This window comes from Populus nigra, chromosome 19, assembly GCF_951802175.1.
Source record: "Populus nigra chromosome 19, ddPopNigr1.1, whole genome shotgun sequence".
Taxonomy (NCBI): domain Eukaryota; kingdom Viridiplantae; phylum Streptophyta; class Magnoliopsida; order Malpighiales; family Salicaceae; genus Populus; species Populus nigra.
Window position 1 is genome coordinate 13,456,941 of NC_084870.1, and position 22,644 is coordinate 13,479,584.

At 36.2% G+C, this 22,644-nt stretch overlaps 5 protein-coding genes across 5 annotated transcripts; 4 read left to right on the forward strand and 1 right to left on the reverse strand.

Moving 5' to 3' along the window:
- Window positions 1-27: 27 nt before the first annotated feature.
- Window positions 28-3,426, reverse strand: LOC133679729 (G2/mitotic-specific cyclin-2-like). Its single transcript, XM_062102412.1, has 11 exons — window positions 3,380-3,426; window positions 3,208-3,272; window positions 2,983-3,118; window positions 2,755-2,800; window positions 2,540-2,653; window positions 2,326-2,445; window positions 1,460-1,549; window positions 933-1,154; window positions 750-848; window positions 464-642; window positions 28-377 (listed from the first exon to the last, which is right to left on the reverse strand). The coding sequence occupies exons 1-11, from the start codon at window positions 3,409-3,411 to the stop codon at window positions 239-241; spliced, it is 1,242 nt and encodes a 413-aa protein (XP_061958396.1). The 5' UTR covers window positions 3,412-3,426; the 3' UTR covers window positions 28-238.
- Window positions 3,427-6,942: 3,516 nt separating this feature from the next.
- LOC133679290 (U-box domain-containing protein 15-like) lies at window positions 6,943-10,672 on the forward strand. The gene is made up of 4 exons (XM_062101833.1): window positions 6,943-7,706; window positions 7,825-7,941; window positions 8,753-9,178; window positions 9,345-10,672. The coding sequence occupies exons 1-4, from the start codon at window positions 7,371-7,373 to the stop codon at window positions 10,398-10,400; spliced, it is 1,935 nt and encodes a 644-aa protein (XP_061957817.1). The 5' UTR covers window positions 6,943-7,370; the 3' UTR covers window positions 10,401-10,672.
- Window positions 10,673-12,306: 1,634 nt separating this feature from the next.
- On the forward strand, window positions 12,307-15,955 carry LOC133680080 (ubiquitin domain-containing protein DSK2a-like). Its single transcript, XM_062102896.1, has 8 exons — window positions 12,307-12,827; window positions 13,242-14,021; window positions 14,325-14,536; window positions 14,620-14,733; window positions 14,892-14,947; window positions 15,115-15,143; window positions 15,277-15,366; window positions 15,455-15,955. Exons 1-8 carry the CDS (start codon window positions 12,578-12,580, stop codon window positions 15,601-15,603), a joined length of 1,680 nt encoding a protein of 559 aa, XP_061958880.1. The 5' UTR covers window positions 12,307-12,577; the 3' UTR covers window positions 15,604-15,955.
- A 1,176-nt stretch (window positions 15,956-17,131) lies between these two features.
- Window positions 17,132-20,026, forward strand: LOC133679319 (uncharacterized). The gene is made up of 4 exons (XM_062101869.1): window positions 17,132-17,250; window positions 18,204-18,858; window positions 18,954-19,037; window positions 19,690-20,026. The coding sequence occupies exons 2-4, from the start codon at window positions 18,204-18,206 to the stop codon at window positions 19,785-19,787; spliced, it is 837 nt and encodes a 278-aa protein (XP_061957853.1). The 5' UTR covers window positions 17,132-17,250; the 3' UTR covers window positions 19,788-20,026.
- Window positions 20,027-20,830: 804 nt separating this feature from the next.
- Window positions 20,831-21,787, forward strand: LOC133679844 (zinc finger protein ZAT3-like). The gene is made up of 2 exons (XM_062102554.1): window positions 20,831-21,281; window positions 21,345-21,787. Exons 1-2 carry the CDS (start codon window positions 20,831-20,833, stop codon window positions 21,785-21,787), a joined length of 894 nt encoding a protein of 297 aa, XP_061958538.1.
- The last annotated feature ends 857 nt before the right edge of the window (window positions 21,788-22,644 follow it).

A 22,644-nucleotide genomic window follows, 5' to 3' on the forward strand; every position in this document is an offset into this window, starting at 1 on the left:
TTTATGTAGTTATAAACAGAGCTGTACTGGTTAAAATGAACAGAGCAACTTTTCACCCCACAGCTGCAGAAAATGTTGATTGATCTTGTTACAAAGAAATAACCAAATTTTTCTATCATTCAAACCCACAACTTGCGAAGTAGAGGTACGACATTGGACCGGTAATATACAAATGTATATATGAACGCAGAGACTCGAGTTGTTGTTTCTCAGTTGCAAGCAGAAAGAACATTGGCGTTCAGAGCCCTAAGAGAAATAGGGCTGGTTCAGCTTTTGCTGCATAACCAAACTTGGATGTGCTGTACTTCCTATGAACTCCAGTGAGTTTCCCATATCCAGCTTTCTGATGGAAACTAACCATCATTCTTGAGCATTCCCTATCGGCATGTAAGAGCAATTCATCAGTATGAGAATTAGTTTGGTTACAAAGTTGAGGTAGTAATCAATGATGCAAAATACTCACAAAAGCTGATCTTCTGTGTAGCTGGTGTGCCACTCGCTGGTTTTAGACCACTGCTTAAACTGGTACAGACTACACTGAGCAGTGTAAATCGCTGCAGCAGCTAGTAAAGATGGGGGGAACCTAAGCATCTCGTACTCAACTAGGCACACCTCAATTATGAAGAAGGAGAGAAGCTCAAGCTGTTATTCATGAGTAAAGCCATTACACATCAATAATTTTAAAGGTGAATTTGTTTTTCCCCAAGAACTTCTAATTCGATAAAAACCATCACTAGTGAGTGATTTACCTTCTTGTCAGATAGAGCTGCCTTGAGGAATCTCTTCATGAACATATAAGGGGTTGGCACAGACATGTTGAATTGTAAAGTGTTCACCATTAGTTTCTCCTACAAGCAACATTAAAAATAGTTAAGAAAAAATGCCACTGATGGAAATGGAGAAGGCAAGTAATGACTACGAAGAAAAAATACCATATCGAGGACTTCTATCCTTGTGTAAGCGTTGTCTGATATCAGCACAAAATCTTCCACGAGTGGGACTGAGACCTCCTCATACTTGCATGCTAATAGCATTGCTGTCACACCAACCAGTTGAAGTTTCTTTCTGACCACTGTGCACCGCTCCAAGAATCGGTCAATAAGATTGATGGCTAAGAACAATGTCTCGTCCATAAGCTCAAATTTGTAGTGGACCTATTGAACAACCAGACTTCTTTTATTAGATAAAGGATGACAAGGTTCGAAAACCAAAAATTAGAGACGGACTAGAGCTGTTTCTATTTGATGTAGCATTTGGTTCTATTCCAGGCAATTAGACCTATTCTACAAACGGGTCTCAATCTCTAGTAAGATGGTGAATTGTCATTTAGGAAACATATGGGCAATTGTTTCAATTTCCATGGAAAAATTCTGTCCACGGAAGTGCTGTTAAACGAATCAAAAAGTGAATTCCAACATTTTCCTTCAAAGAAACAACACGAGGTCAGAGGAGTGTATACCTCAATTAGCCAGTCGATAAGGATGGCCCTCATCTTCTCGTTGATGTCAAATTGACGATCCATGTAAGTTGGAGAGACACAGCCAGAGCTCTGCATAAATGAATAATATTCAATAAACAAGATTGATCCATGTGCCACAGAAGATTGCTGCATCCAATGAGCTACTTGTTTTGGAGGAAATTCATGCCGAAAGGATACTTAGCCTTTTGGAAATCAAGTGGTATCACAATAGAATTTTAATTAAAATTTCATCTTTTTTTCTCAAGAACCCACATCTTTCAAAAATTCAAGAAAAAACAAACAAGCCTTAGATGCATTTGTTAAGAAACAAAGTAAAACCAATACAGAATGAATCATCAATTACATATTTCTAGCGTGGATATCAGTCATAACCAATCAATCAGATGTTACTTTCCACAGTTAGAAAGAACCCTTGTTGAATAAATCAACAAATGGATTAGACTCATAGCACATCTAATCAAAGTCATTTGGAACGTATGCGGTTTCACTAGTAAATTGACTAGTACTTTCAGTAGCTAATTCAAGCTTAATGCTGCTTTGGATCCAGATAAAAGAAAAACCTTTTACTTCATTTGGAACATAAGCAAAAGGATCATCCAACACACCTTTCGTAAAAGTAAATCCTATGAGTTGAAAAGTTTTTCTTTTTCTGTGTATTCATAGAATTATGCCCATCACACATTGAGGATAATATATCCCATCTTTTATTGCTGATACAATCAACTCTAGTGACATTTTTTAGATTGATGGCATTTTTACTCAACATTGAGACTAACAAGGTAGTCTCAATGTACAAAAGCTGCGAACAAGTTTAAGGAATGAATTCCTAATGCAGATTGGATTACCTCAGATTTCTTGTAGTAGGCATATATGTCATCTATATACTCAACAACTGCCAATGTATCTTTCAAATCGCCACAGTCAATATCCACAATTGAGTCCTCTGCATCCTCCATTTCAACCTCCTACGAAAATTCAATGGAGTTAGTGATAGTTTCCTTTAGGCCACGCACACTGAAAAATCTTATTTAAATGTTTAGGCTTGATAAAAAGATATACCATCCTATCAATTTCATCTAGCATAGCCTCTGTGTGCTTCACAAACATCGGTATCGCAGCATCATCATACTCTTCCACTTCTATTACTGAACAGTCTTTAGATTTCCTAGTCTCCTGATATCATGATCAATCCCAACAGTTCAAGTCAATTTCATGTTTTCACCGAAACATCAATTCAATTTGCTTAAAAAATAATTAAAACTCTATAAATTTACTTCATAGCATTGTTGCTTGTTGCTGACCATTTCTGCTGCCATCTCCCTAAACAAAAAAATTAAGTGAATTACTTGCAACTTTGGAAAGCATAACAAATACTGAGTTCTTTTCACATATTTTTTTGTTTCCTATGTATAATACAACTCAGATAAACAGGTGTAATAACATAGTTGTTTTAATTAAGGAAATAAATCCAATCAAAATGAAGTTGATGTTATAGGAGTTACTCTGAGCTATCTCTCTTGTTGACCACACATGGGAAGTGAGCAGCCCCAACAATGTTCTGATTGATGCTGGCTAATGCCCTCCTTTGATTCAGCCCCATGTCCTTCACAAACTTCGAACCCCCCATTCTTGGTCCTTCTACAAGACCAAGAAAGATTGATCTAAATAAATAAATACTTCAACTGAAAAGCTGCAAGAAAGACAAGGAAGCAATATTGCCAAGTTACCTTGAAGGTTTAAAGGTACGAAGAGACCAGGATTGTTCTCATTTGATCCACCCATCTTCAAGAAACTGGAATCAACAATAAAAGAAAAATCCCTTTAAAGATCATAGAAAATGAAAACACATTCATGATCCACCATGTAGTAAAGAAAACCAAAGATTTTATGATACTAAACTTCAAGAAGCAAAAAGAAACCCAGTTCAGCATTGGATCAAACCGAGCCAAAAGGCATGGATTTAATCTTATTCACCTTTAATTCCAATCTCCAAGCAAGAACAAGAAGGAAAAACTCTCTCTCTCTCTCTCTGAGCTCCGGGGTGTAGAAGAAGAAAAAGGAAAGGGTTTTGAAAATAACGGCTAGTAAGTAGTGACCGTTGGATTATAATAAGATGAAAAGTTACGTTGGTCTGGCAACGGTTAAAATAAGGAGTGTTTGGGCCATAATTGGAGCGGGCAGTTTTTAAGCATTAAAAAAAAGCCCAGGTCCGCTCCTAATTCGTGGAAGGAAGCTTCCCAAGGAAGTAGTGACCGTTGGATTATAACAATTATTATTATTATTATTATTATTATTATTTAACAAAACTAAAATATTTAGAGTAAGATCAAGCAAAACATGAATTTGGATTTATTCTATGAAGATTTCTTAATAGAAAATATTAAGTTTCCTGCAAAACCAAACAAAACAAAACAAAACAGAGTTATTTTCTTTGTCATAAAAAAGTACAATTCAGATGGAATTCATGAATGACAAAGACATGGATGGAAAGATTTAATTAAAGAGTGTTCATAACTTAAGAGACAAAAAAATGTATAAACTGGAGAATTAACTTATTGAGCTGGCACTCACTCATCAAGAGTAGCCTGCCCTACCCCCTCCTCCTGAATCTGATGACACTTAAACAGTGCTTCGAGCATTATTTGCCTCCTGGAGGAGTGTTTGTGCTTCCAATTGTTGTTGTTGGATTAGTGTTCCTTACGATGATTCCAATTTGCCTTTAATTAGATAATCAACAAAATTGCCACCCGATCCTTACGATGTTCCTTGAATTATATTATCTCTCTCCCTTTTTTGTTTTTTTTATCCAGCGATCCTTTTAAAGCAGTATAGTTTAGCTATTATATTGTATTACAATTCTATAAATTAAGAACTATCCTTGTATTGGTAAGTATTGTTACAGTGATTAGATGGTATTTCCAACAAAATTTCTATTATTATCTTAAAAAGATTATAAATAAACTCATTATACGATAAGTATGTGTACAAGATTGTCCGGACACCCTACTAGAGAGCTAGCGATGAAATTAACAAGAAAATCCCACCCGACTAGATACCATACGAGGACAGTAGCACCTTTGTCTCACAAGATTCGTAATATCTACAAGTGGTGAAGCGAGTACCATGAGAAAAATGAAGATATGGGGTATAGTCTTTTTGACAGGGACACCGCTCCAATCCCACACTGCACATTGGTCGACCTTCTCTCATTTTCCTTCCTTCTTTCTTTACTTTACTTTACTTTACTGCCCATCCAAGTCTATATTTTTGCTACATTGTAAGCAAAATTAGATAATTTATGCAGTCCATTTGGAGAAAGTTTATATATATAATTTAGAGAATATATAATACAAATATAATCCTAAAGCATTAATTAAGGAGGCTTGCTTCTTTTTTTTAAGTTATTAAATATCTATAAATTTATATAACAAGAGATCGATATTCTCAATCCTTTAATTATCAATATATGATTTGCATCATTAGAATTAAAATATGCATGTGCTCGTGTTTTTCAGGACAGTACCGACATAGTGACTGTGTGTTCTGGAACTCGCGCGTGCAAGGGGGATGGTATTGCACCCATTTTACGATATTTTTCATCTTCAACTCTATAAAACAATATTTGTTCGGTGAAAAATAATTTTTTTTATAAAATAAATTTTAGAAAAATAATTTTTGATATTTAATAGTGTAATAAAAAATAAGTTGAAAAATACTTTCTAGTGTTTGGTTATATTACAGAAAATAACTTGGAAAATAACTTATTAATGTTTTATTTTTTTCAAGTTTATTAAAATAATAAAAAACACATCTTATAAATTAAAAAGTTGAATGAGAATAAAATTAAAAAAATATAATTTCATAAATTATCTCAGATAATCAAAATAATAGAAATCAAATAAAAAATAAAAAAATTAAAAGATGAAGAAATTAAAATAATAATAATTAACATTTCATAAATTATTTCAAATAAAATAAGTAACAATCAAAAGAATAAAGACCAAATTTGATAGATAAAATTTTTCAATAAAAAAATGATAAGGAAAAAGCAAATAGCAATTATAAAAATAAGAACCAAAGTTAATATAAAAATTAAATTTTAAGAGATGAAATTAAAAAATAAATATTCAAAACAAAATATATATAGCAATCAAAAGTTTGAGGATCAAATTTGATATAATCAGCAAATAATGATATTTTTAAATTTTTCACAACTTTTAAAAAGTGTTTTCTGCCCAAATTTTTCAGGGAAACATTTTCTTGAAAACCAAGCCAAATTTTCCTTTGACTGGAAAGTGTTTTCCGTTGACCAACTTTTCTAATGGCAAACAAACACATGAAAGTTTGGAAAGTGATTTCTCGGAAACCATTTTCTGGAAAACAAACATAGTAAAAAAGAAAAACACTTTCTTGGAAACCAAGTAAAATTTTTCTTTGACTGAAAAGTGTTTTTCATTGACTGAAAAATATTTTTTATTAATCATCTTTTTTAATAACAAATAAATTCATGAAAGTTTTAAAAATAATTTCTTAAAAATTACAAACATGGCCTGGATGTTCGTTCCTTGCAAAAAGCCATTAAAAAAAGGGACCCAACCGGGAAAACAAATAATAAAAAAAAAACAAAAAACAAAGTGGGGGAGCGATCCTTGGATCCACACGACATCAGATAAGTCGCACGTGAAAACGCGTCTCCTTGTCTTAAAACCGCGTCACTTCCTCAATTTCCCTTCCATTTTATTCGCAATTTGTATTATTTAAAATGTAAACTTCATAAATTATATATATCTTCACAATAACTCGTATGTATACTTTTATTTTATAATTCTCTGCAAACCTAAGAAACACGTCTGTGCATGTCAATCCCATTCCAAGAAATAAACTCACAAGATTTAATTCTTTATTATTATTCATCTTTATTGTTAAATATTTTCTTAAAATATAAATTATATATTAACACAACATATTTATTATTTAGATAATAATTAAGTTATTTCAAATATTGGTATCACAATGAAATGAATCCTTAAATCTTTTCTGGTGATGCTATAATTACTTAATTTCTTACTATAATTTATTAATTGTTCTTCGCTCATGTGTTAGAAAAGCACGTGATCAGTTCCTATGTCATTCTAAATGGATGCAATGTAACATAAAAAATAATTCAAGCAAACCATCCTATAATTAATGGCTGAATTAAATAAGAAAAAACAAATAGAGAATCAATAAAAATATAAAAAAAAACCCCTTATATTTCGGGTGGTTTATGTAAAAGAAAAAAACTCACTTCAAATGGGTGGATCTTGTGCAAGGCTCGAGCGGGTTAATCTTAGATTTAAGAAGGTTAAGAAGATATAATTTCAATTTTCTTTAAAAGAAATAAACAGTTCTTTTTATTTTATTTGAATTAAATTATAAATAAATTAGATCACGGTTTAACCTGCCAGACCGGCTGGGTTAAATAACCTTGCCAAAGGGCCGCCGAAAAAATCAAAGCCTGTAATGGAGGCTCTCTCGTGCATGTAACTCACAGTTACATTAACAGGCCATACAGATTGGATATAGACATAGCACATGAACATACACGCGTATATCTTCCAAGATTTAACTGTATCTTTGCAAATTTCCAAAGCATTAATCCTTGTTTCAAGCTTCCTAGCTAGCTGCTTCTGTTTCTCACATTCTTTTCTTGAGGAATCTATGCATCTGTTTTTTGGTTCCAGCCATGTGTTGATTGACATATTTTTTATTTTTTTTTCCGGATCAATCCGTGTTTATTATACTAATATTAGTGTGTTTTTCAGTAACTGGGTTGATTGATTTAAGATATATTTAGAAAGTTAAGGATCCCCTTTAGGACATTGAGCTTAGCTTGAGTGGCTAGTGAGAAATGGAGAGGCAGAGAGTGATGGAAAGAGGAGAGAAGGCAGGCGTGTCAAGTTCATCCAATGGTGGAGGTGAAGTTGATGTTGTGGTGGAAATGATGGATGTGATTGAGGCCGTTGGATTGTATGTGGGGTACAGGAGGACACAAAGAAAGGAGTGCTTGAACTTCGTGCGGAGATTGAAGCTACTACTTCCTCTTTTGGAGGAGATAAAGGAGATTGGTAATTATAAATTGGTTTCTAGTGAGGGTTTGAAAACTAGTTTGGATAATTTAAAGAAGGCCCTTTTGGGTGCTAAGAAGTTGTTGAAGAAATGTAGCTGTGGAAGCAAGATTTATCTGGTCAGTGTTCATTTTTGTCTTTTGAATTCTTGTCTCTCTCTTGGTTTTTCCTAGTGGATTTGTGTTTCTTGTTGTGGGTGATCAAGAAGTGTTTATGGATTGTGTTTGACTCAATTAGGCAATGGAGAGTGAAGCAGTGATGAGTAGCTTTCATGCTGTATATGAAAAATTAAATCAGGCTTTGGATGATTTGCCCTATGATGAGCTAGGGATCTCAGTTGAAGTTAAAGAGCAAGTAAGTCTTCTTCTCCTTCTTGTCTTTTATTTCCCTTTTGCCTTGGTGTTTCTTGAGGATTCTGGAGTAATTAGTTAAGTCCCCATTTGGTTAGGGCTACAGTTCAGAGAAAGATTTGGCAGAATATGGTTATGGTTTCTTTTTTGACAGTGCTAAATCTTGTCACATACTTCAAATTTTGTGATTGAATCTGAAATGGGAAGTTAGGAATGCTCAAAATTTAGTTCTCCCATCTGTCATTTCATTTTTGATGTCAAAAAGGAAAAGGAAGGGTACATATTTATGGAGCACTGGCCTTTTGGCACATATTCGATTGTGAAAAAATCGTTGTAAATCGAGCTATGGCACCGAGTTATGCAGAGTAATATTGCATGAGTCTAGTAGCCTCCTTTGACAGAAGATGGGGTGAACAACCGATTTTGTTCGCATCTTCTAAAGGAGTCATGATGATTTACTACCAGATTGATTTTAATGATGTCTTTGCTTAGGCATGCCATGTTGCTTATGTAAAATATCATGTAGTCTCATGTCCATTTCGCAATCGTGGGTTTCTGACAGTTGCTAACGGTTCTGTTTCAATGCATTATCAGAAGTTGTAGGGTGAATTGTCTATTATGTTGCCAAACGTTATAACCGCTTTCATCCTTCACATAACAATGCAGATGTTGTGATTCAAGGAGTAGAAACTTGTCGTAGAAAATTGGACTATGTTATTGATAATTGGGAAATACATTTTGAGCTCTTAGTTGAAATTCCAATTGAATCATATCTCCAGTTTTACATGTGTGATTGTGCTATTGATATGATTCAGGTTGAGCTAACACGGATGCAACTTAAAAGAGCAAAGAAGCGATCCGACACCCAGGATATAGAACTGGCAATGGATATGATGGTTGTATTTTCTAAAAGGGATGACCGAAATGCAGATAGTGCAATCCTAGAGAGACTGGCCATCAAGTTAGAGCTGCATGCTATTCCAGACTTGAAAGCAGAAGAAATAGCAGTCAGGAAACTAGTTAAAGAGAGAGGGGTTCAGAACGCTGAAAGCATCCAGCAAATTAATGACCTTTTGGGAAAATTCAAACAGATTGCTGGTGTTGATGAAACCATTGTTCTTGATGGCCCTTTTTCTTCGAAAAGCCTTCAGAGGTGTCGGTCTTTGCTTATCCCTCATGAATTCCTATGTCCAATTACTCTGGAGATCATGGTGGATCCTGTCATTGTGGCAACTGGACAGGTAATCTCACATTAAGCGACTAAAATCCTTTTGATCAGACATGTCACAGTTGAATAAACAAGTTTTTTAAGAAAGTTTTAATGTTACAGAAACTGAGGTAGAAATTTTAAATTTCCCAGTTATTATTCTATGGAAGCTGAACCAGATTTTTCTTTTGTTTTAAAAGACTTATGAAAGAGAGAGCATACAGAAGTGGCTAAATTCTAATCATCGAACCTGCCCGAAGACTGGTCAAACTTTGGGTCATTTGTCTCTAGCATCGAATTTTGCACTCAGGAATCTTATACAGGAATGGTGTGAGAAAAATCACTATGAACTACCCAAGAAGGATGCTTGTTTAGGTTCTGATGGCGTTTCTGCTGAGCTTAAAGAGGAAATCTCTTCCTTGGTTCAAAATCTGTCCTCCTGTGAGTTTGAAGTGCGACGAGAGGCCATCAAGAAGATCCGAATGCTTGCAAAGGAGAATCCAGACAACAGAATTTTGATTGCCAGCTATGGAGGGATTCCTCCGTTGGTTCAGCTCTTGTCCTATCAAGATCCCAACATTCAAGAACACACTGTAACAGCTCTTTTGAACTTGTCAATTGATGAAACAAACAAAATACTTGTAGCCAGAGAGGGAGCAATTCCTGCTATAGTTGAAATTCTGCAGCATGGAACAAATGAAGCTAGAGAAAACTCTGCTGCAGCTTTGTTTAGCTTGTCAATGCTTGATGAGAACAAAGTTCTAATTGGAGCTTCGAATGGAATCCGTCCCTTGGTACACCTTTTGCAGTATGGGACTATACGAGGTAAAAAGGATGCTGCAACTGCACTCTTCAACTTGTCTTTTAACCAAACCAACAAGTCCAGGGCCATTAAAGCAGGTATCATACCAGCATTGCTCCATTTGCTCGAGGAGAAAAACCTTGGCATGATCGACGAAGCCCTCTCCATATTTTTACTCCTGGCATCACATCCTCAAGGGAGAAATGAAATCGGCAAACTATCTTTCATCAAAACCCTTGTTGAAATCATAAGAAACGGGACTCCCAAGAACAAGGAATGCGCCCTATCGGTCCTTCTCCAGCTGGGGTTGCACAATTCATCCATCATCTTAGCAGCACTTCAGTATGGAGTGTATGAACATTTGGTAGAGCTTACAAAAAGTGGAACCAACAGGGCTCAAAGGAAAGCAAATTCTATATTACAGCATATGAGTAAGTACGGACACATTCCATGAAATTCTTGCACCAAATTAACAGATTGATCATATCTAGCTTCCTATAGAGAGATGCCTGCTTGTGTGTATGAGGGTATATAGCACAACCTTTTCCTGTGTGTCCAGCACTCAATATGGTTTTTTTTGTTTTGCACCATTATATAGGACTGTGTATGTACTGTGAATACACCAGCGTAAGAAATTCTTACAATACAATTCTGGTGATGATAGAAATGTTTATAAAAGGCTGCCAAAAGCAAATAAATGGCTGGCCATCTAGTAATTTTAACCAAGCTTTTTTATCAGACAAATGAGAGACAACTCATTTGGTACTTGTTTGTTGATTCAGTTGATGTCTGGCTAATCTATAAATTAATTACATAGGTTAACCTTTAACGTTAGATTAAAAAAAAAAATGCTGATATTATGGATACATACCCATGTCTGTCAAAATATTTAGAACAGACTATAAAATCTCAAAATCCTAATACAGAAAGGAATTCATATTCCTGCTTTAATTGGGCTAAACTCTGCCGGCTGTGTACTCTCTTCTCTGTATATTTGCATATATAACTGGTCTCGTATATTATTGTTCTCCAAAGAAATCTCTCTCTAGTCTCTCCCCCTCCCTCCCTCCCTCCCTCCCTCATTAATCCCTATAAAGAATTCGGCATTCAATAGTTACCTCTTCTTTTTGGTGATAAATTATCATTCATTCGTAGAAGACGGCTACATGCAAGCTAGAAGAAGGTTACTCCTCAAAAGAAGCTACCAGGCTAATGGTTCTTAATCAAGAAGAAGCTCTGAGAGCTGTCGCAGACAACGGTACTCCTCAAGTACCATGGCTATAATGGTTCCTGATCAAGAAGAAGACTGTAAAGAATTACACTCCTTTGATCTTCTTCTTATTGAAGCTTCCAACCCTCATTCAAATTTGGATAATTCAAATATAGTATTAGACCAAATCGATTTTTGTGAGTAGTGTTCTTTTACATGTAAGAAATCGCACATCAAATTTATTATCAGATCCATAAATCATAGTAGAAAAAAGAAAGAAAAAAAGGATGCCATCTGCTATATGATTATGATCAAATCAACCTCTTTATAGTAAATTTGGCCAAATCAACTCCTTCACTCCTAATTTTGATAAGTATACTATAAACCCCTCCTTCCATCATCTTCGTTTAGGTCGACTAAAAACTATCAATTTATTGAATTGATCAAACTTAAACGAGGATGACAGATCAAAAGGTTTATACATGACAAAATTAGGAGTAGAGGGACTGCTTTGGTTAAGTTTATTGTAAAGATGGATTGATATGATCAAAATCATATAGTAAATATTGATTTGATTTTTGAGCTATCCCAGTAATCATTATCTAGATGGATATTTTACGCGACTATTTGTTGTTCACCATATCAGAAAAAAAAGAAGTAAACTTCTAACAAAGTTTCGATTGAATCATTATTTAGACCCGATTAGTTATAAGTACAAATAAAAACCAAACTATATTTATAAACCCCCGGGCCATGATGTCATAATTCAAGTTAAGAATTTAACATCAATTTTATGACAGGTAAGATTAATTGATAATACACAAATTGACTCTAATATCTATATTAATTAAAAAAATTAAAATTTTAATATATTAATTTAAATTGATTTGAATTGTTGTTTAAAAATTTGTGTTTTTTAACCTGATTTAAAGGGTGTTTGGTTTGAATGTCTGATTGATCTATTTTAAAAAGATCTACATAAAAAATATATATATTTCTTACTTTTATAAAATATAATTTATACTTTAAAAAATTATATTTTTTTTAAAAATTACCACACCTCCAAACTAAACAGTCATTTAAATAAAGCAAATACGTATGTGTATATATACCTACATGCTACAAGAGTTCAAGTATAAAAAACAGTAAACTTCCTGCAAAAGAAAAGAACATTCTACATTTATTATATATAAAAAAACCTCATAAAAACTCGAAACCCTCGATCGCCCCATCTCTCTCTCTGCCCTTCCCAATTTACTTTGATTTCAATTACTCTGATTTCCAATTCCTCTTTGATTTCTCTTACTTCGATCTCACATTTACACAGAAACGGAATCGCACTCTTTTTTTTTGTTAAAAGAAAATTAATTGATTGATTGCAGGGTTAGGGTTTTTGATTGATTGTTCTGTATAATAATAATATGGGAGCTGCTGGCGATTCGAGCGAGTCAAAAGTGATTAATGAACAGCAAGGGCAGGGAGAGGAGGGTGCTGTGGTGATTAATATTCGGTGCTCTAATGGTACAAAATTTACTGTGAGGACGAACTTGGAATCAACGGTTGGGGTTTTCAAATCTCTCTTGGCTCAAAATTGTGATGTCCCACCTGATCAGCAGAGGTTGATTTATAAAGGTCGGATTTTGAAGGATGACCTGGCCCTTCATAGCTATGGTGAGTTCATTTCTTTCTTGTATTATCGTTTTTTTTTTGTTTTATATATTTTTGAGTGAGAAATGGGACTCTTAGCAATTGTTGGGTCTGATAATGAATGGGCAAGAATTTTGAAAAGAAAAAGGTAGGATTTTTCGCCCTTGTGTGGTTGATTTACATTAAAAGGGGAAAGAAAAGAAAAATGCGGCAGTGCTTCTATCTGTTTAATGGCTAGATGATGATGATAAGAGCTTCCTATTGATTGATTTTCTTGATTAGAAAATTAAAGATTTGGGTATTTTTATTTTCTGACTGATAATTTTTCTATGATGAATTGAAAAATGTAGTTATTAAAGTAGTGAACATCCTAATGCAATTGCTTCTCCATATCCTAGGGTTGACGATTGAATTGTTTGTTCTTTACTTTTGCTGAAGGTCTGCAAGCTGATCACACCATTCATATGGTTCGTGGTTTTTCCCCTGCTCCATCAGCTCCTGCTCCTGTCGCTGCTGCTAACCCTGAAAATCCTGATACTACAACAGGGGTTACACGGGGTGTTGGTTCCAATGAAGGTAGGGCCTTTGGACTTGGGGGTGCTGGTATTGGGGCATCTTTGTTCCCTGGACTTGGCTCGCTAGGTGGCAGCAGCCCATCTGCTCTATTTGGAGATGGGCTTCCTGAATTGGAACAAGTACAGCAACGGCTGACTCAGAATCCCGACATGATGAGGGAAATAATGAATACACCTGCTATGCAGGGCCTGATGAATAACCCTGAGCTAATACGGTCCATGATGATGAGCAATCCTCAGATGCGTGAGATTATGGACCGAAACCCTGAGCTTGCACATGTTCTTAATGATCCAAGCATTCTTAGACAGACATTAGAATCTGCTAGAAACCCTGAGCTCATGCGTGAGATGATGCGACACACTGACAGGGCTATGAGTAATATTGAATCAACTCCTGAAGGATTTAACATGCTCCGGAGAATGTATGAAAATGTTCAAGAACCATTTTTAAATGCCACAACAATGGGTGGAAATGCTGGCAATGATTTGGGTTCAAATCCATTTGCAACCCTATTGGGGAACCAAGGTGGGACTCAAGTCAGGGATGCTTCAAACAACCCTTCAGCCACTGGTTCTGAAACAACCACAGGGCTTGCTGCTCCTAATACAAACCCTCTGCCCAACCCTTGGAACAATGCTGCTGGTGAGCTTCACACCTCTTTGCTTCTGGAAAATCATTTAGATATCTTTTTTATGCTCGAAAGCCATACTCTGAGATCCAATTCAGGAAGTTCTAACAGAGAAATGATAATCATTATGTAGATGCCTGTGAAACTTTTAGGTTGAGAAACGTAGTTCCTTGTCTTGAGGAATTCTTGCTCTTGCACATTTACTTAGTTGATCTTGAATATCTTGAATTGCACTTTGCTGGAAGAAACTCTTGTAAAGTTACTGTTTTTAAATGATAATTGAATTATTCTTGATGTTTAAAATGGTGAATTGCTAGGAGGAACCCAGACAAACTCTACTGCGAGGTCAAATCCTGCTGGGAGGGCATCAGGTCTTGGTGGTTTGGGTCTGGGAGGGCTTGGTGTCCCAGGAATGGACAATTTGTTCAATAGCATGCCTGATTCGAATCAAATGACTCAATTGTTGCAAAATCCAGCTGTATCACAGATGATGCAAAGCCTACTCTCCAATCCTGAATATATGAACCAGGTACTATTGTTATCGAAAGGGTTTTAGCTTATATGATATTCATTGTCTGGGTTCAGTTTTGACAATTTGCTTTTGAATTTTAGATGCTCAACTTTAATCCCCAACTACGTGGCATGGTTGATTCAAATCCTCAGTTGAGAGAGATGATGCAAAATCCTGAGCTTCTTCGCCAATTAACTTCTCCTGAAACAATGCAGGTATGCTACTTTGAGCAGTCCAAACATGGAATAAAAAACTCTACTCTCTCTCTCTCTCTCTCTCTATATATATATATATATATATATGCGATAGTTGCTGCATTAGGTTAAATTTGTTTTCTACCTTTGACCCTTTGTTACTCCTCTATTTGCAACAGCAAATGCTAGCTTTACAACAGTCCCTTCTTCCGCAGCTCCGACAGCAGGCTACTCAGTAAGTGAGGACATTTGTTTTTGGTTATTTTCCATGGCTGAAATCTTAGTTGCCTATAATTATATTAGTGTTGAGATCATTAAAGGACCTGTAATTTATGCTTCCATTGCGCGACAAAATCAGATCTCTATTTAGTCATTGCTTATCCTGTATTTGCTCACTTTCAGGGAATCAGCACAGCCTGGCGCCCCTACAGGTACCCAAGGAAGCAAGAAATCTAGTGAATGCATTTAGAATTTTCTTAAGCATTTCATGAGCGCTTCTATGACCTTGGCAGATTTGTCTGTTTCCCCTATTAAGATTATGCTAAAGTTTTCTTGAATTAACAGGAACACCTAATAATACTGGGCTGGACATGTTGATGAACATGTTTGGTGGTCTTGGAGCAGGCAGCTTATTAGTACCTAACCAACCCAATGGTTAGTTTCTTTCCACCTTTTTTCTCTTTATGTAATATTACCTCATGGCAATTACTGAACGTCACTGAAATTTTTGTTGCTTTTGTAGTACCCCCAGAAGAACTTTATGCAACTCAACTATCACAACTACAAGAAATGGGTTTCTTTGATACCCAAGAGAATATCAGGGCATTGCGGGCTACAGCTGGAAATGTACACGCAGCAGTAGAGCGACTTCTGGGGAATCTTGGCCAATGAGTTCTTTTTGAAAGCAAAACGTTGGAAATGAAAGAAGGGATCTTTCTGAGCAAGGGTTCATATTTTTCCATGTTTAAGTCTCTGAAAACCGACTATAGCAGAATTGCCGCTGCTAGGACACAAAAGTAGAAAAAAAATAAAAAAAATGTACAAAGTGGTATTCTTTCATATGGCAACTGCATTTGATCCTCCTTTTCCTCTCTTCCCTTTTCTTCAGTTTCTTCGAAACCTCCTTTCTCTATGTAGAAATTTTTATTAATGATCGACAGTGAATGTATTTTACAGCTCAAATTACTTGGTTGCTCTATGATCTTTTTCATTTGGCCATTAAGAGTACCATTGTTGGATTAAACTGTGAGATGATATTTTTCCGCCAATTTTTTACATTTTGTTGATGTTTACCGTTTCTCTTTTGTCAAGCCATGCCATAACTTGCTTTGAAAGCTTTGTCGGTAAGGTAAGTGCATTCTAGAGCTGTGCCTTCGTAGATTCCATGAGGTGGCCGGTCTGGTGTATGCCTAGCTTCCTCATGTTTAACTTGTGGTAAAAAATGTTGATGTACAAGCTTAAACCCGTGGCCGTGGGCTTGTGCAAAGCTGAATGCTTTGTGGCTTTAGTTTATCAGATGTCCAAACTTCACAAGCTTTGAAACGGGTAGGACCTGTGACAAGGTCTAGAGAAAAGTGGAAACCTATATTTTCTTGAAAGGAGGAGGGATAGCTGGGAACATTTCAAAGCTAAATACGTCATCAAGGTTTTGTGCTGGCAATAATACTCTCTGCTATGCGGCTGGTGGAACGTTAACACTTGAACATTGAACTTGAACGGGTGTGAGCCATACCAGGAAATTAAGAGCAGCCAGGGTTGGCATTCCCTCAAGAGTCAACTGTAAAACTCACCACGGAAAACAGAGGAGTGTTATCAAATACTCATCCAATAGGGAGTATTATCGTATATGATTACCATGGAAGCAGAAGCAATTTGAGCCTTTGAGGCACCCTACTGGATTCTCCATTTCAGCAAGCCTAGGCTTCATGGAAGGCTCATCCTAACACATGCACTAGTTTGGTGGTGGTTTTGCAGTTCTAATTCCTCAATTAAGATTAACTTCAGTGACCTCAAGATTCAAGAATCAAGACTCATGACATAAAAATTCAGTTGCTAAAACAGAGTCTAATAAAAAAGGGCAATGCTCCTTCACCTCACTAGCTCTCAATTTACACTTCTTCAAGGGAAAAAAATAATCATGTGAATGTGTCTTACATTGGAAATGTGTACAAATCATTGACAAGTCCCCATAATAAACAGATTAATCAATAAAAAGAATAGAAAAACAACTTTATAGCACAAATTAATCACCTTTAGTTGTTTTTCGGTCCCACTAAAAGGCTCTTAAGAGGAAGTGCTGGACCAAATTCTAAAAATTGGAGTAACTTCGGGGTACTTTATGGAAAAAAAAAGAGAACTCAAAGTTGGGACAAAACATAAATAGCCAAACCTTCTTTGGTTAAAATGAGATACTAAAAAGTTAGAGAGCTAAATAATAAATCTCTTAACTATTTTTTTAGAGCCAAAGCTTCTTTGGCTTTTGAAACCCCTCTCTCTGTCTTTCACTCGCTTTCGCACACTGCGTTTCGATGAGCTAAGGTAATAATGCCTTCCCCTCTCTGCTTTGAATTCCAAATTTTCTCTAACCCCTTTTCTCCTTAGTATATTACTCTTAATCTCTCATTTATTTTCTTTCTGTGAAGTTTTTTTGTTTTTGGAGATTAATGGTGAAATTTTAAGCAAAATGGATCAATTTTTGTAACTACGTGTAGACTAGGTTGTTATTGTAAATTTTGCATTTTTATTTGATGGGTCTTGTTTCTCCAGGTGATAAACAGAACCCATGTTTCAAAATTGCTATATTTAATATTCTGGGTTTCTGTTTTTTTGGCCACTACTGCTTAATTTATCTTCAATGTTACTCAAAGATTAAGGTTTTATGTAAGGTGAATAGGAATTATTGAGTTTATTTTGTTATTACCTGTGGGATTCTCTTGATTTGATTGTTGGTATTGTTGTTGCTGTAATGTTAAGTTATTTTGAGCTCAGCTTTTGCTGATTATGCTTAATAAATGCCCTAATTGTGTAATGTGGTTGTTAAGTAGTTGAAATTTCAAGGTGATATATGCATATAGTTTACTCTAGATAAAGAAGAAGGATATGTCAATTTCTTTTTTTCTTTTGAGTTTACATGATTTGTTAGGATTTACTTGTAAATCTAATGCAAAAGGAAAATGCTGCCTTACGGCTTTGTTGATAGTAAGTATATTGGATGAGTGTTCAGGAAATGGTCATTCAATCAGAATTAAAAAGGAAAAAGAACTTGTATTTGTTGGATCTGCTTTCTTGAGTTCGATGTTCATTGACTTAGTGTTAAGAAATCTGAAGCTTCTATCCTTTATTAACTTGCATGGGTGATTATACTAAACACAATGAATTCTTTTATTGTGTTTGGCTTGTATCATTTATTAGTTTTAGTTTCCAAAGGTTTCTGATCATCAGACTTCTTGTATAGTTAAGTTCTGAATCTCTCACGTTTTTCTTTACTTCAGATGGTTCAACAAACGATAGATTCAAAATTTAGTGAGTATGGGCTCAGCAATACTGATACTAACTTGTCCACACATGATAAGCAATTCCCACTTGTTTTAAAGAAGACAGCATTAAGAGATGTGCAGAATGAAAATAGAATTCCCAAATCTGTTGGAAATTCTCCATTATCAAAGGACAGAGGACAGACTATGAACAGCTTTAAGGTTTCTGGAGCCAAGAGACCATCGTCTGAGGGCCTGATGAACCCTCCAGTTCTCCGATATGAATCTTCATCTAGTGGTGCTCCAAATTCTCATCTTGTTTATGTCCGCAGGAAATCTGAAGCAGAAACAGGCAAGCTTGGTCATCATGAGGAGACTGTTCAACGAAAACCCTCCCAGATAAAGGAGCCAACAGTCTCTTCCTTTCAAGCATTGGCACCTGTGCCTGTGGCTCCCCCAATAAGTTCAACTGGAAAACCTTCAGTTCCTCTTCCTCTTGGACAGTCTAGCATAAGGTTTGCACCAGCAGAATCTAGTTGTCATCCTGTTGGTTCCACTGCCCCTTCATCTAATCCAATAGCAGAGAAAAATATGCATTGGGAAGAGCGGTATTGTCAATTGCAGATATTATTGAAGAAATTGGATGAATCTGATCAAGAGGAATATGCCCAGAGTAAGTCTTGGAGTTTCAAATTGAGATAATGTATTTAACCACTGCTAAGCAGTGATTTCCTTTCTCTCTCAATGTTTTTTTCCCCCCTGCTGCAGAGCTTCGGTCAGTTTCCTCAGTTGAGCTTAGCAGACACGCAATTGAGTTGGAAAAGAGATCAATTCAACTTTCACTGGAGGAAGGTAACGTGAATTTCTGTTCTTCGTGCCTTTCGTTTTCCTTCGAATGTGTGTATGGTAAGGTAAGGTCAAACACAACCCTCATAAACTGTAATATGGATATGATTAGGGGAGTCTGCATGTTTGAGGTGGGCTTAATGTGCACCACATGTAAATGAATGTGGCCTGCATAGGCATTGTATTGCACGAGTTGCACAATGAGATTTGAAATGGACAGCAAAATATCTCTAATTTTGAAGACCATTAAATAATTTACCACTTGAACTCGTCACCGGATTGCCAACTATATCTTCTCTAGAGTTTCATTATGCTTTTGTGACTGTCAACGTTTACACTTAATTCCATAGTTTACCACAGTTATGCTATTGTAGGACTGTGTGCTTTGCTTTAGTTTCGAGCAAGTTTTCTGCAAATCGTCATATTATATTTGTCAGCCATGTCTTCTTCACAGTAACTGCACAAGTTGTAACAGGTGGTGCCATTACCTATTCTGAGGTCCATAACTGTTTCAATTCTACTTGTTCTCCGTACCATTAAAATAGGCATTTGTTGCTACTATGATGTCTGTTCATGCTTGATAAATTCTAGTCTCTTTCACTATTTTGAGATTATTGGAGGCTAATACATCACTCTAATTCATTCCCAATTTTTACAGCAAAGGAGTTGCAACGTGTTGCGATATTAAATGTCTTGGGGAAATCGTTGAAGAATTTTAAAGCACCCTCAACTCATCAAAGCCAGTCAGAGAAATAAGAGGATGTTGGAATACCTTACTGTGTTATATACTCTTTGACTAAAGAGGGGTGAAAAAAGACCCGTCTGCACTTGTTTTGACTCTACTGCAGTGGCTGTCGACATTTGCTGTAATATTGCTCTGGCAGCATCAGCCGTACTTTAATCTCTAGCTCCAAAATCTATTGACAGTACTGAATTCTAACCGTGTTGTAATATAATGTTTAGTAATGTTCATCTTAATTGTTTGTTTTTGTTTTTCCCTGCCTTCCAATTCCAATCCCAGCTATGTTCTGTTCACAAGTATCTAGACATATGGGAATTCATATCCTTTTGCAGAAGTTAATCGCTAAATTACTTCTGTTGAATTATTGTGTTAAACTGTTAATGGCTAATTATTCCACCTTATTCTGTAAACCCATGTGGTCTAATGTTGGGGAGATCTGTACTGGGGGGTTCGTATATGAGCTTGCAGGTGCGAATGTTTAAAAGACATCATTTTAATTCAAAAATCTAAACTACGTGAGATTCCCCATTTATATGTCAAAAACTCGGCAAATATTATTAGAAAATTAATGCTGGCTTAAGTTTTTAAATTGAAATGATTTTTTAATATTCAATATTATATTTGTAATAATTAAAGTGGGTTCAACCTGCGAAGCATCACCCACATTTTCCCACCTTCACCCTCCAAACACAAAACAGAAATCACCAATAATTAGACTCAATTGGAGACAAACACAATTTTTCCAAGAGTAAATTATTGGTATTCTAGTGTAAATTAATTAGCAGAAAATCCTTTTTATGGCCATAATCTCAACGTGAGAGATTAGTGTGGGTTAGGCAGTTTGATTAGTGCTAACAAAGAGTCACCATGTTTCAAGCACCTTGTGGATAACTACAACAAACAAAACACATAGAAACCGCCACTTCCTCACATTCTATTAACTGCCTATAACTGCCATTACATCTACATAAGCAACCTCTTCTCCTGTCGTTACATTTTTTTTTCTTTTGTTCTTCTTTCTCGTTCAATCTCCATAAGCTTTACTTCTCAAACAGTGATGGCAAGCCATAATACTGATCCCGACCCTGATTTCTGCTTTCCATCATCTTCTTCAATCCCTACCGCATTCCACCATCAAAACCCACGTAAAAAAAGGACTAGGCTGATCAAGATTGAACCAAGTTTGCTTCCTTCTAATACAATATCTAGGCCAAAATATTACAATAAACCTGACCCTTCTGCACCGAAGATCACAAGACCTTGTAGTGAGTGTGGCAAGAAGTTTTGGTCATGGAAAGCACTCTTTGGTCACATGAGATGTCACCCTGAAAGACAATGGCGTGGCATTAATCCACCTCCCAATTATCGTAGGCCCGTTTCGCCTATTGATCAGCCAGTAAGTATTGTTAGTCCCACTAACTGGAAAGACATGATGACTGCAGAGGATCATGAGGTGGCTTCTTGTTTGTTAATGTTGGCTGATAGTGATGGTGCAGCAATGTTGGAGGGTAATGATTTTGGCGGTGGGGTTGGTGCTAGTAGTTCTCATCAAGTTCAAGATCATGATCAAGTGAATTGTACTCGTTTCGAGTGTTCAAGTTGCAGGAAGGTTTTTGGGTCACACCAGGCACTAGGGGGTCATAGGGCAAGCCATAAGAATGTGAAGGGTTGTTTTGCATTAACAAGGAGTGATGGTTGTGAGGTTGTTGAGGATCATAGTGGGAGTGGTGATGTGAAGGAGAACGTGGAAGATAACAGCAAGGCATCGTTGGTGTTAGGGCACAAGTGCAGTATATGCTTGAGGATGTTTCCCAGTGGACAGGCACTAGGTGGACACATGAGGTGCCATTGGGAGAAAGGCGAAGAGAACTCATCATCCATGAATCAAGGACTTCATTTTCTTACAGCAAAGGAAGGTTGTGGGTTGGACCTCAATTTGCCTGCCCCAGTGGAAGATGAATCATCCTCTTCTTATTCGTCAGGTCTCACTTTGGACTTGAGATTGTGCCTCTGAAGGAAGTCTGGACTCTTTCCTTGTAAGGGTTCTTTCACTAAAAATTTGGTATGTAACAGACTTGTAAACTTAGCTTAATTAGGATATACTAGTAATCTGTGTATCATTGATGCTGCTGCCCCAAATTTGGGAGGCTTTATATGTATGCACTTACAAGTTTGCAAAAACTCTTTACTACTGCTTATCAATAGTATTTTTCGGAATTCAATCCATAATTTTTAGGGAACACAAATGAATATTTATTTAACCACAAGGATGGATCATTGAAACACTGACGAATCATGTTCCCCTCCTACTTATCTGCGCTCGCTTCTAAGGATCTCCACGGACACCAAAAAGTGTATATCAGAAGGATAAAACACAAGGATCGCAACGAAATTGATAAATTAGAGTATCATAACAAAGCTGCAGTGCTTTTATAAGCTATTCCTAGGCCAAGGATTGGTGGGGAGAGCATTCAAAATACAAAAACAATGTTTTGAGATGTATAAAACGTACTGCTTTCAGCGAAGACAAATTATCATCCAGCTCACCATGCTATGATATTTGGTTAGCGTGCTGCCATAGTGATTCCCCTCCAAAGCATTTATACGTACCGAATTTGTGTTGGAGTTATTCTCTCCAAAGGATTGCCTAGACATTGAAGAACAAACAAAATGTGGGAGATATTGCCCATTGCTATAAAACAGGCTTGCTGGAGCTTAAAATTTGTCATGGACAAGGAGCTCAAGGAAGAACCGAACTAGAGAATCATAGCTGCTTCTGATGGAAGACTTAATACAGGAGAAAATCAGAGTTTTGCATCATCTCCTCCACAAGATGAATCATCTTGGATTGCCCATATGGTGGGGGCCCAA